This window comes from Panulirus ornatus, chromosome 32 (genome assembly GCF_036320965.1).
Source record: "Panulirus ornatus isolate Po-2019 chromosome 32, ASM3632096v1, whole genome shotgun sequence".
In the NCBI taxonomy this organism is placed as follows: domain Eukaryota; kingdom Metazoa; phylum Arthropoda; class Malacostraca; order Decapoda; family Palinuridae; genus Panulirus; species Panulirus ornatus.
In genome coordinates, this window is record NC_092255.1 from 15,901,990 (window position 1) to 15,914,886 (window position 12,897).

The 12,897-nt window shown below is 40.7% G+C and overlaps 2 protein-coding genes across 4 annotated transcripts in view; one reads left to right on the forward strand and one right to left on the reverse strand.

The window, feature by feature from the left end:
• The window catches only part of LOC139759070 (palmitoyltransferase ZDHHC3), a 306,923-nt gene that overhangs the window by 191,810 nt on the left and 102,216 nt on the right, over positions 1–12,897 (forward strand). The window lies entirely within an intron of this gene.
• Positions 1–12,897, reverse strand: part of LOC139759066 (protein O-mannosyl-transferase F38B6.6-like) — an 83,922-nt gene that overhangs the window by 38,871 nt on the left and 32,154 nt on the right. For all 3 annotated transcript variants that reach the window (XM_071680993.1, XM_071680994.1, XM_071680996.1), the window contains one exon: positions 12,110–12,315. In XM_071680993.1, the coding sequence (XP_071537094.1) occupies positions 12,110–12,315 (206 nt within the window). The remainder of the gene's footprint in view (positions 1–12,109; positions 12,316–12,897) is intronic.

Sequence of the window (12,897 nt, forward strand, 5' to 3'; positions counted from 1 at the left end):
ACGTGTCATAAAAGGTGACCAATGGGGACGGAAGCGGGAGGCTAGATAACCTCCCCTCCTCGTATTTCAACTTTCTAAAAGGGGAAACAGGAGTCATGCAGGGAGTGCTCATCCTCCCCAAAGGCTCAAACTGGGGTGTCTAAATGTGTGTGGATGTAACCAAGAAGAGAAAAAAGGAGAGATAGGTAATATGTCTGAGGAAAGGAACCTGGATGTTCTGGCTCTGAGTGAAACGAAGCTCAAGGGTAAAGGGGAAGAGTGGTTTGGGAATGTCTCGGGAGTAAAGTCAGGGGTTGGTGAGAGGACAAGAGCAAGGGAAGGAGTAGCACTACTCCTGAAACAGGAGTGGTGGGAGTATGTGATAGAGTGTAAGAAAGTAAACTCTAGATTGATATGGGTAAAACTGAAAGTGGATGGAGAGAGATGGGTGATTATTGGTGCATATGCACCTGGGCATGAGAAGAAAGATCATGAGAGGCAAGTGTTTTGGGAGCAGCTGAGTGAGTGTGTTAGGAGTTTTGATGGACAAGACCGGGTTGTTGTGAAGGGTGATTTGAATGCAAAGGTGAGTAATGTGGCAGTTGAGGGAATAATTGGTGTACATGGGGTGTTCAATGTTGTAAATGGAAATGGTGAAGAGCTTATAGAGTTGTGCACTGAAAAAGGACTGCTGATTGGGAATGCCTGGTTTAAAAAGAGAAATATACATATTATACGTATGTAAGTAGGAGAGATGGCCAGAGAGCATTATTGGATTACGTGTTAATTGATAGGCGTGCGAAAGAGAGACTTTTGGATGTTAATGTGCTGAGAGATGCAACTGGAGGGATGTCTGATCATTATCTTGTGGAGGCAAAGCTGAAGATTTGTAGAGGTTTTCAGAAAAGAAGAGAGAATATTGGGGTGAAGAGAGTGGTGAGAGTAAGTGAGCTTGGGAAGGAGACTTGTGTGAGGAAGTACCAGGAGAGACTGAGTACAGAATGCAAAAGATGAGAACAAAGGATGTAAGGGGAGTGGGGGAGGAATGGGATGTATTTAGGGAAGCCGTGATGGCTTGTGCAAAAGATGCTTGTGGCATGAGAAGCGTGGGAGGTGGGCAGATTAGAAATGGTAGTGAGTGGTGGGATGAAGAAGTAAGATTATTAGTGAAAGAGAAGAGAGAGGCATTTGGACGATTTTTGCATGGAAATAATGTAAATGACTGGGAGATGTATAAAAGAAAGAGGCAGGAGGTCAAGAGAAAGGTGTAAGAGGTGAAAAAGAGGGCAAATGAGAGTTGGAGTGAGAGAGTATCATTAAATTTTAGGGGGAATAAAAAGATGTTTTGGAAGGAGGTAAATAAAGTGCGTAAGACAAGGGAACAAATGGGAACATCAGTGAAGGGGGCAAATGGGGAGGTGGTAACAAGTAGTGGTGATATGAGAGGAGATGGAGTGGTTATTTTGAAGGTTTGTTGAATGTGTTTGATGATAGAGTGGCAGATATGGGGTGTTTTGGTCGAGATGGTGTGCAAAGTGAGAGGGTTAGGGAGAATTATTTGATAAACAAAAAAGAGGTAGTAAAAGCTTTGCGGAAGATGAAAGCCGGCAAGACAGCGGGTTTGGATGGTATTGCAGTGGAATTTATTAAAAAGGGGGTGTCTGTGTTGTTGACTGGTTGGTAAGGTTATTCATTGTATGTATGACTCATGGTGAGTTGCCTGAGGATTGGCAGAATGCTTGCATAGTGCCACTGTACAAAGGCAAAGGGGATAAAGGTGAGTGTTCAAATTACAGAGGTATAAGTCTGCTGAGTATTCCTGAAAATTATATGTGAGGGTATTGATTGAGAGGGTGAGTGCATGTACAGAGCATCAGATTGGGGAAGAGCAGTGTGGTTTCAAAGTGGTAGATGACGTGTGGATCAGGTGTTTGCTTTGAAGAATGTATGTGAGAAATACTTAGAAAAGCAAATGGATTTGTATGTAGCATTTATGAATCTGGAGAAGGCATATGATAGAGTTGATAGAGATGCTCTGTGGAAGGTATTAAGAATATATGGTGTGGGAGGCAAGTTGTTAGAAGCAGTGAAAAGTTTTTATCGAGGATGTAAGGCATATGTACGAGTAGGAAGAGAGGAAAGTGACTGGTTCTTAGTGAATGTTGGTTTGCGGCAGGGGTGTGTGATGTCTCCATGGTTGTTTAATTTGTTTATGGATGGAGTTGTTAGGGAGGTGAATGCAAGAGTTTTGGAGAGAGTGGCAAGTATGCAGTCTGTTGTGGATGGGAGAGCTTGGGAAGTGAGTCACTCGTTGTTTGCTAATGATACAGCGCTGGTGGCTGATTCGGGTGACAAACGGCAGAAGCTGGTGACTGAGTTTGGTAAAGTGTGAGAAAGAAGAAAGCTGAGAGTAAATGTGAATAAGAGCAAGGTTATTAGGTACAGTAGGGTTGAGGGACCAGTCAATTGGGAGGTAGGTTTGAATGGGGAAAAACTGGAGGAAGTGAAGTGTTTTAGATATCTGGGAGTGGATTTGGCAGCAGATGGAACCATGGAAGTGGAAGTGAATCATAGGGTGGGGGAGGGGGCAAAAGTTCTGGGAGCGTTGAAAAATGTGTGGAAGTCGAGAACATTATCTTGAAAAGCAAAAATGGGTATGTTTGAAGGAAAAGTGGTTCCAACAATGTTATATGGTTGCGAGGCATGGGCTATAGATAGAGTTGTGCGGATGAGGGTGGATGTGCTGAAAATGAGATGTTTGAGGACAATATGTGGTGTGAGGTGGTTTGATCAAGTAAGTATTTAAAAAGTAAGAGAGATGTGTGATAATAAAAAGAGTGTGGTTGAGAGAGCAGAAGAGGGTGTTTTGATACAGTTTGGTAACATGGCGAGAATGAGTGAGGAAAGATTGACCAAGAGGATATACGTTTCAGAGGTGGAGGGAACAAGGAGAAGTGGGAGACCATATTGGAGGAGGAACGATGGAGTGAAAAAGATTTTGAGTGATCGGGGCCTGAACATGCAGGAGGGTGAAAGGCGTGGCAGGAATAGAGTGAATTAGAACGATGTGGTATACCGGGGTCGATGTGCTGTCAGTGGATTGAACCAGGGCATGTGAAGTGTTTGGGGTGAACCATGGAAAGTTTTGTGGGGCCTGGATGTGGAAAGGGAGCTGTGGTTTCGGTGCATTATACATGACAGCTAGAGACTGAGTGTGCCTTTGTTGTCTTTTCCTAGCACTACCTCGCACACATGCGGGGGGACGGGGGTGTTGTCATTTCATGTGTGGCGGGGTGGTGATGGGAATGAATAAGGGCAGACAGTATGAATTATATACATGTGTATATATGTATAAGTCTGTGTGTGTATATATATGTATACGTTGAGATGTATAGGTATGTATGTGTGTGTGTGTGGTCGTGCATGTATATACATGTGTGTGTGGGTGGGTTGGGCCATTCTTTCATCTGTTTCCTTGTGCTTCCTTGCTAACACAGGAGACAGCAACAAAGTATAATAAATAAAATAATAATATAATAATAATAATATAGTAAACCTTCAATTCAACGAACCAATAGGAGGAGAGGGGGTGTCCATTAATGTCGAAAGTTTGTTGAATCAAATGTAAAATATGAGCCATTTTTAAAACAATACATAATATACAATTTACACATTTTCTTTGAACTCCTCCATCACTTGATGCCATTTTGAATTTTAGGGATTCCAAATTATTTAATAAATAAAGTCACAATTCTCCATATACAACTGACTGAACGATAGCTTGAGGCAGACTAAGCCCGAAACAAAGTGAGTATATCCCATGCCACCAAAAACAAGTGCGATATGAAATGTGCATGATGCAGTGTTTGAGATATTTTCATTTTTCTAATTTCTTGAATTATCATTAACATATCATTATTTGCCCAACCCATTAAATAGAAAATCCATTATATCAGGGTCCATTAAATTAAGGGTTTACTGTAAAAATAACGCTGTGCATATATCTCCATATTCTCCGTATGTCGTAAAAGGCAACTAAAGTTGATGGGAGTGGGGGATTGGACACCCTCCCCTTCTTGTTTTCAATTTCTAAAAGAGAAAACCGAAGAAGGAGCAGGCAGGGAGTGCTTATCCTCTTTGAAGGCTGATTAGGGTGTCTGAATGTGTATGGATGTAACCAAGATGAGAAGAGAGGAGGGATAGGTAGTATGTTTGAGGAAAGAAACCTGGACGTTCTGGCTCTGAGTGAAACGAAGTTCAAAGGTAAAGAGGAAAAATGGTTTGATAAAGTGTAAGGAGTAAAGTCATGGGTTGGTGAGAGGACAAGAGCTAAGGATGGTGTAGCACTACTCCTGAAGCACATGTTGAGGGAGTGTGTGAGAGAGTGTAAGGAAGTTAATTCCAGACTGATGTAGGTAAAACAATGTGAATGGCAAGAGATGGGTGATTATTGGCACTAATACACCTGGCCATGAGAGGCATGCATTTTGGGAGCAGCTGAGCGATTGTGTCATTAGTTTTGGTGCACAAAACCTGGTAGTAGTGATGGGTGATTTAAATGCGAAGGTACATATTGTGGCTGTTGAGGGTATAACTGGTTCGCAAGAGTTTTCAGTGTTATGAATAGAAATGGTAAAGAGCTTGTGGAATTTTGTGCTGATAAAAGATTGGTAATTGGGAATAACTGGTTTAAAAAGAGATATATACACAAGTATATGTACGTGAGTAGAAGAGAGAGTCAACGGGCATTATTAGATTATGAATGAATTGATAGGCATGAAAAAGATTTTTAGATGTAACTGTGCTGAGAAGGGCAGCTAGTGGGTTGTCTGATCACTATCTTCTGGAGGCAAGGGTGATGATTCGTAGTTGAAAAAAAAAAAAAATGTTGGGGAGAAGAGAGTGGTGACAGTATGGGAACCTGGAAAGGAGACCTGTGTGAAGAAATACCGAAATACCAGCAGAGATTGAGTGCAGAAGTGCAGAAGGTGAGAGTAAATGAAGTTAGGGTAGTGGCTGAGGAAAAGCAAGTGTAAGGGAAGCAGTGATGGCATGTGCAAGAGATGCCTGTAGCATGCGAAAGGAGGGAGGTGGGCAGATTAGAAAGATTAGCAAATGGTGAGATGAAGTAAAGTTGCTAGTGAAAGAAAAAAGAAAGGCATTTGGGTAGTGCATAAAGAGGGGTGCAAATGACTAGGAGATATATAAAAGAAAGCAGCTGGAGGTCTTTCAAGAGGAAGGGGTTGAAAAAGAAGGGTTGAAAAGAACTGGGGTCAGAGAGTACCATTAAACTTTTGGGAGAAAAAATAGTTTGGTAGAAGGTAAACAATGTGTAAAAGACAAGAGAACAAATGGGAATATTGGTGAAGGGGGAAAAAGAGGAAGTGATAACAGGTAGTGAGGAGGAGATAGAGCGAGTATTTTAAATGTATTTGATGACAGAGTGGCAGATGTAGGGTTTTTTGGTCGGGTTGGTATGCAAAGTGAGAGAGTCATGGAGAGTGGTTTGGTGATAAAAAAAAAAAAGTGGTGAAAGCCTTGAAATGCAGCAAGGCAGCAGAAGTCAAAAGTGTTGCAGTTGAATTTATTCAGAAAGATGGTGACTGTGTTGTTGATTTTTTGGTAAGGATATTCGTTATATGTATAGATCATGGTGGAGTCTCTGAGGATTTGCAGAATGCATGTACAGTGCCACTGTATATAGGCAAAGGGGATAAAGGTGTGTTCAAACTACAGTGGTATAAGTTTGCTGAGTATACCTGGTAAGTTGTATGGGAGGGTATTAACTGAGAGGGTGAAGGCATATACAAAGTGTAAGATTAGGGAGGTGCAGTGTGGTTTCAGAAGTGGTTGAGGATGTGTGGATCAGGTGTATGCTTTGAAGAATGTGTGTGAGAAATACTTACAAGAACAGGTTGATTTGTATGTGGCATTTATGGATCTGGAGAAAGCATATGATTGGGCTGGTAGAGATGCTTTGTAGAGGGTCTTAAGAATATATGGTGTGAGAGGTAAGCTGCTAAGAGCAGTGAAAAGATTTTATCAAGGGTGTAAGGCATGTATATGAGAAGGAAGAGAGAAGAGTGAATGGTTCCCAGTAAAGGTTGGTCTGTAGCAGGGGTGTGTCATGTCACCATGGTGTTTGATTTGTTTATGGATGGGGTGGTAAGAGAGGTAAATGCAATAGTCTTGAGAGGGGCAAAGTATGCAAACTGTTGGGGATGAGAGTGCCTGGGAAAAGTCATTTTTTGGTAACCAATACAGCACTGGTAACTGATTTGAGTGAGAAACTGCAGAAGTTGGTGACTGAGTTTGGAAGTGTGTTTGAAAGGAGAAAGTTGAGTCTAAATGTGAATAAAAGCAAGGTTATTAGGTTTAGTAGGGTTAAAGGACAAGTTAGTTGGTAGTAGTCGGTAGGCAGCCAATATTACCAGTACTACCTGTATGAGTATCAAGAGTATCAAGAGGGTTAGAGACATCTGCTTTGTGAGCCAGCACTTTAGCGGTTGTCAAGGTGCACTCCTCTGACCCACGTAGCTGTCTTTTCCTTCTGCCTCACTAACATGTGGACTACTGGCATTCTCTCCACAAACAGACAATCACTCCTTGTCATATGTAACACTTGACAACACAACTTACATAGGTCATTCTTCATAACTCTAGTTTCTCTTGTGGTAAGCACTATGTGCTAGCCATGCCTTTTAGCAAAATGGTATTAGCAGTAGTAGGTAGGAACATTTAGGCTGGAGCATTAGGTAGAAACATTAAGTGGAAGTAGTAGGTAGGAGAATTAAATAGTAGCTATTAGGAACATTAGGTAGGAGCCTCTGCAAACACCACTAGACTTGCCCTCTACCAGTGGCCTGTTAAGGGTGAGGCACTAAAGGTTATCATTTTATCTCACTTCACCACTGCTTGTTATTAACCCCCCCTTTAGCCTCCTTCACCGATGTTCCCATTTGTTCTCTTGTCTTATGCACTTTATTTACCTCCTTCCAAAACATCTTTTTATTCTCCCTAAAATTTAATGATACTCTCTCACTCCAACTCTCATTTGCCCTCTTTTTCACCTCTTGCATCTTTCTCCAGACCTCCTGCCTCTTTCTTATATACATTTCCCAGTCATTTGCACTACTTCCTTGCAAAAATCATCCAAACAACTCTCTCTTCTCTATCGCCAACAATCTTACTTCTTCATCTTGCCACTCACTACCCTTTCTAATCTGCTCACCTCCCACCTTTCTCATCCCACAAGCATCTTTTGCGCAAGCCATCGCTGCTTCCCTAAATACATCCCATTACTCCCCCACTCTCTTTACGTCATTTGCTCTCACCTTTTTCCATTCTATACTCAATCTCTCCTAGTACTTCCTCACACAAGTCTCATTTTCAAGCTCTTACTCTCACCACTCTCTTCACCCCAACATTCTCTTTTCATTTCTGAAAACCTCTACAAATCTTCACCTTCACCTCCACAAGATGATGATCAGACATCCCTCCAGTTGCCCCTCTCAGCACATTAACATCCAAAAGCCTCTCTTTCACTTGCCTATCAATTAACACATAATCCAATAACACTCTCTGGCCATCTCTCCTACTTACATATGTATACTTATGTATACCTCTCTTTTTAAACCAGGTATTCCCAATCACCAGTCCTTTTTCAGCACACAAATCTACCAGCTCTTCCCCATTTCCATTTACAACACTGAACACCCCATGTACACCACTTATACCCTCAACTGCCACATTACTCACCTTTGCATTCAAATCATCCATCACTATAACCCGGTCTCATGCATCAAAGCTACTAACACACTCACTTAGCTGCTCCCAAAACACTAGCCTCTCATGATCTTTCTTCTCATGACCAGGTGCATAGGCACCAATAATCACCCATTTCTCTCCATCCACTTTCAGTTTTACCCATATCAACCTAGAGCTTACTTACTTACACTCTATCACATACTCCCACAACTCCTACTTTAGGAGTAGTGCTACTCTTTCCTTTGCTCTTGTCGTCTCACCAACCCTTGACTTTACTCCCAAACCACTCTTCCCGTTTACCCTCGAGCTTCGTTTCCCTCAGAGCCAAAACATCCAGGTTTCTTTCCTCAAACATACTACCTGTCTCTTCTTTTTTCTCACCTTGGTTACATCCACACACATTTAGACACCCCAATCTGAGCTTTAGAGGAGGGTGAGCAATCCCTGCGTGACTCCTTCAATTTCCCCTTTTAGAAAGTTAAAATACAAGGAGGGGGAGGGTGAATGTGTTGGAAATGAAATGTTTGAGGACAGTATGTGGTGTGAGGTGGTTTGATCAAGTAAGTAATGAAAGAGTAAGAGAGATGTGTGGTAATAAAAAGAGTGTAGTTGAGAGAGCAGAAGAGATTGTATTGAAATGGTTTGGTCACATGGAGAGAATGAGTGAGGAAAGATTGACAAAGAGGATATATGTGTCAGAGGTGGAGGGAACGAGAAGTGGAGACCAAATTGGAGGTGGAAGGATGGAGTGAAAACGATTCTGAGTAATTGGGGCCTGAACATACGATGTGGTGTACCGGGGTCGACGTGCTGTCAATGGATTGAACCACGGCATGTGGAGCATCTGGGGTAAACCATGGAAAGTTTTGTGGAGTCTGGATGTGGAAAGAAAACTGTGGTTTCAGTGCATTACACATGACAGCTAGAGACTGAGTGTGAACAAATGTGGCCTTTGCTATCTTTTCCTAGCGCTACCTCGCGCGCACCGGGGGAGGGGGTGCTGTTTCATGTGTGGCTGGGTGGCGAAAGGAATGGATGAAGGCAGCAAGTATGAATATGTACATGTGTATATATGTATATGTCTCTGTACGTATAAGTAGGTATACATTGAAATGTATAGGTATGTATATGTGCGTGTGTGGGTGTTTATGTATATACATGTGTATGTGGGTGGGTTGGGCTGTTCTTTTGTCTGTCTCCTTGAGCTACCTCACTAACATGGGAGACAGCAACTAAGTATAATAAATAAAAAAAAGAAAAAAATTTCATACTATTCGCCATTTCCCGCATTAGCGAGGTAGCGTTAAGAACAGAGGACTGGGCCTTTGAGGGCATATCCTCACCTGGCCCCCTTCTCTTTTCCTTCTTTTGGAAAATTAAAAAAACGAGAGGGGAGGATTTCCAGCCCCCACTCCCAATAAATAAAATAAAATATATAATATTTTTTTTTTTTTTTTTTTTTCCAAAAGAAGGAACAGAGAAGGGGGCCAGGTGAGGATATACCCTCTAAGGCCCAGTCCTCTGTTCTTAAAGCTACCTCGCTAATGCGGGAAATGGCGAATAGTATGAAAGAAAAGAAAAAATATAATATAATAGGTACAGTAGGGTTGAGGGTCAAGTCAATTGGGAGGTGAGTTTGAATGGAGAAAAACTGGAGGAAGTGAAGTGTTTTAGATATCTGGGAGTGGATCTGGCAGCGGATGGAACCATGGAAGCGGAAGTGGATCATAGGGTGGGGGAGGGGACGAAAATTCTGGGGGCCTTGAAGAATGTGTGGAAGTCGAGAACATTATCTCGGAAAGCAAAAATGGGTATGTTTGAAGGAATAGTGGTTCCAACAATGTTGTATGGTTGCGAGGCGTGGGCTATGGATAGAGTTGTGCGCAGGAGGATGGATGTGCTGGAAATGAGATGTTTGAGGACAATGTGTGGTGTGAGGTGGTTTGATCGAGTGAGTAACGTAAGGGTAAGAGAGATGTGTGGAAATAAAAAGAGCGTGGTTGAGAGAGCAGAAGAGGGTGTTTTGAAGTGGTTTGGGCACATGGAGAGAATGAGTGAGGAAAGATTGACCAAGAGGATATATGTGTCGGAGGTGGAGGGAACGAGGAGAAGAGGGAGACCAAATTGGAGGTGGAAAGATGGAGTGAAAAAGATTTTGTGTGATCAGGGCCTGAACATGCAGGAGGGTGAAAGGAGGGCAAGGAATAGAGTGAATTGGAGCGATGTGGTATACCGGGGTTGACGTGCTGTCAGTGGATTGAATCAAGGCATGTGAAGCATCTGGGGTAAACCATGGAAAGCTGTGTAGGTATGTATATTTGCGTGTGTGGACGTATGTATATACATGTGTATGGGGGGGGGTTGGGCCATTTCTTTTGTCTGTTTCCTTGCGCTACCTCGCAAACGCGGGAGACAGCGACAAAGTATAATAAATAAAATAATAAAATGAATTTATCACCTGATCATAAAAAGGTACAATATTGATACAAAATGTATGAAATATTGATAGATTTGTGTTTATCATTACAGATCATACTGGGATATACAAAAAATATATAAAAAAAAATTTTTATACTGACAATTGTACTAATCACTTCTGATCATACTGATATATACAAAAAATTTATTCATAAAAACTTCTTCGTAATGTCCAGATAAATGAGGGTTGACTATAGAGGAATTCATTAAGGATGATGAAAACCTTTCACAGGCTTACAAAAATACTGATGATGAGACAACAAGACATTCGAAGGAAATACGTACTTATGACTGTCTAATGCTAAAATATCATGTGCTCCTTAGTATTCCATTTTGCAGTACATGGAATGAAGTTCCCCTTCACTGTCATTAACAAGCTCAGGGCCTTGAAATGAACAAAATGACCATTCCTGTATATACAATGAAAATCACACTATTCAAAATGTAGGATGAAGTCTAGCCTCTTCAGCTTGAAAATTTGAGCTTAATCTTTCAACTAGAGTGTTCTTATGCAAATATAGTAGTAAACTCTACAAACATCCATTAGTAAGCTGAAATTTATCCTACCTATACTTCTGCTTAAATCATGAATATAAGCAAGCACCTATAAAGCTAATATGAAAAAGAAGCTTTTCAAAACTACAGCACATCTGATACAAAAGACAATGCTTATTCTCAAGGAAACTAGGACACAAAGTTATGCATTTATGCACTGTGTATTATATATCCAGAATGAGGCATAAGCATCACAAGCCTTGATGGAATGCATTAGCTTTTTTTCTGGCAACATTAATGGGTTTCAATACATGCATCCAGTCTTTTAAGATGTAATGAGTTCTTTAAAAGGTACAAAAAGTCCAATTATCCGACTTCTAGGTACATGACTCCCAATGACAAATGATGAATGGATAGACAATGGACAGATGATATAAATAATATCTACATTAAGTTCATTGCCAAAGGTGACAGATGATGGACACGGTCAACACATGAACAGATCAATGACTATTGAATGGATAATATAAAAAGAAATTTCTTTATAAAGTCCCATGGCCTACGGTTTGAATTTTTTTCAAAGTTGTGCACTTGGTTAAATTCCAGGTTAAATCGTTTCATTAAAGATCTAAAGCAAAATTCAGATTAGAGTTACAGGTTTCATGCTATTCAATGCTTTAGATGCTGGGAAATAACTGCCTATAGCTTTATGAGTATCCAACTTAAAGTTTTGAAATTATGATTGAAGTTAAGGTGAAGTTAAAGCATGACTCCTAATGACAAATGTAATACAGATGGACAAATACATGGACAAAAGACAGATGACCAGATGAATGAAAGAAAGACAAATGCATGAGTGATGAACAGAACTTCCTTGTAAGTACAAATAAGTAAAGGCAATGGATGGACAGACAATGAATGAATGGACAATAGGCAGATGGATAAAGCAATCTCCAAGTGTCAGCACTGTTATGAGAAACATCAACATTTTTTCTGATGAGTACATGTTCATTTTTCAGTTTTATTTTTCTAACTCTTTTAATACAGTGTCTTTGTAAAGCCTCCCAGTATCTGATTTTTCCAGTTATCCCACTTGCCACAAGTCCTTACATGGTTGGATAATTGGACTTTCACTTTACCTGTTTAGAAATTTGAAATATTTTTTGTCAAACAGTATTATCTCTTCTATATGAAAGAAATACATTACATTCATAGACTTCACAAAATTTTTGGAAACTGCTGATGATTCTGTTACCTAATTATCATGGAACTACTCTGCTGGGCCTAATAAAATTTTTCAAAACTGTGGATGATGCTACAGGTTGGGAATTATTACCTACATTATCATGGTACTGTACCAAAACATGTTAGTAAATCAATGACCCCATACCTAGAGGTCTGACTCCCTTTGCCCTGGGCCATTCCCCGCCTCAGCAACATAATGAATGAAACCCAAAGAACTGGGAGAGTCAGTAGTCTTGGGTCGTTGAAGTTTACAATGACTGGCACACAGCCCATAGACCAGTCAAAACACAGCCAAATTGGGAGAACCAGTAGAAGAGCATTCATGCTGTATGTATACTGATAATTCAAACTCTGTGGAAAAGATATACTGCTTTAAGTATATTCAAAATTGTATAAGAATGTGCAATCAATACATCATCATCTTCATCACATGGCAGATACAGAGTACTGCAGAGGAAGCAAATCCAATATGCAACATGCAAGCTCAAGATGCAAAACTTAAGACTAGAATTTTTTTTATACAACAAAATACACTGATCCAACTGTATAGCATATCCTCCTGTGCTATGTATATACATGTCAAACATCAGATCTGTTCATCATGACCTTATGAGGTAAGCAAACAATACAGGGATGTTACAAGAGATTTTATTCTAGGTAATATTTCTTTTCATATCCTCACCTTTGCCCTCCTGCCCTTGGATCCCTTCCATGGGGGTTGATTTGTCCATCAAGAAATACCAAAAACCAAAGGTGTCTCAGGAAAAAAAAATTCTATAAACTCCTAATTTGAGAAAGAACTTTGGTCCTGCAAGGGATGACCTCATTTTTTTAATTTCTTGGGGTGGCCCAGTCCCCCAGTATATCACAGTTATACTATGTAGTCAAGGTATGGGACTTGCCAGACATATGCTATTGGATCAAGTCCCCTAC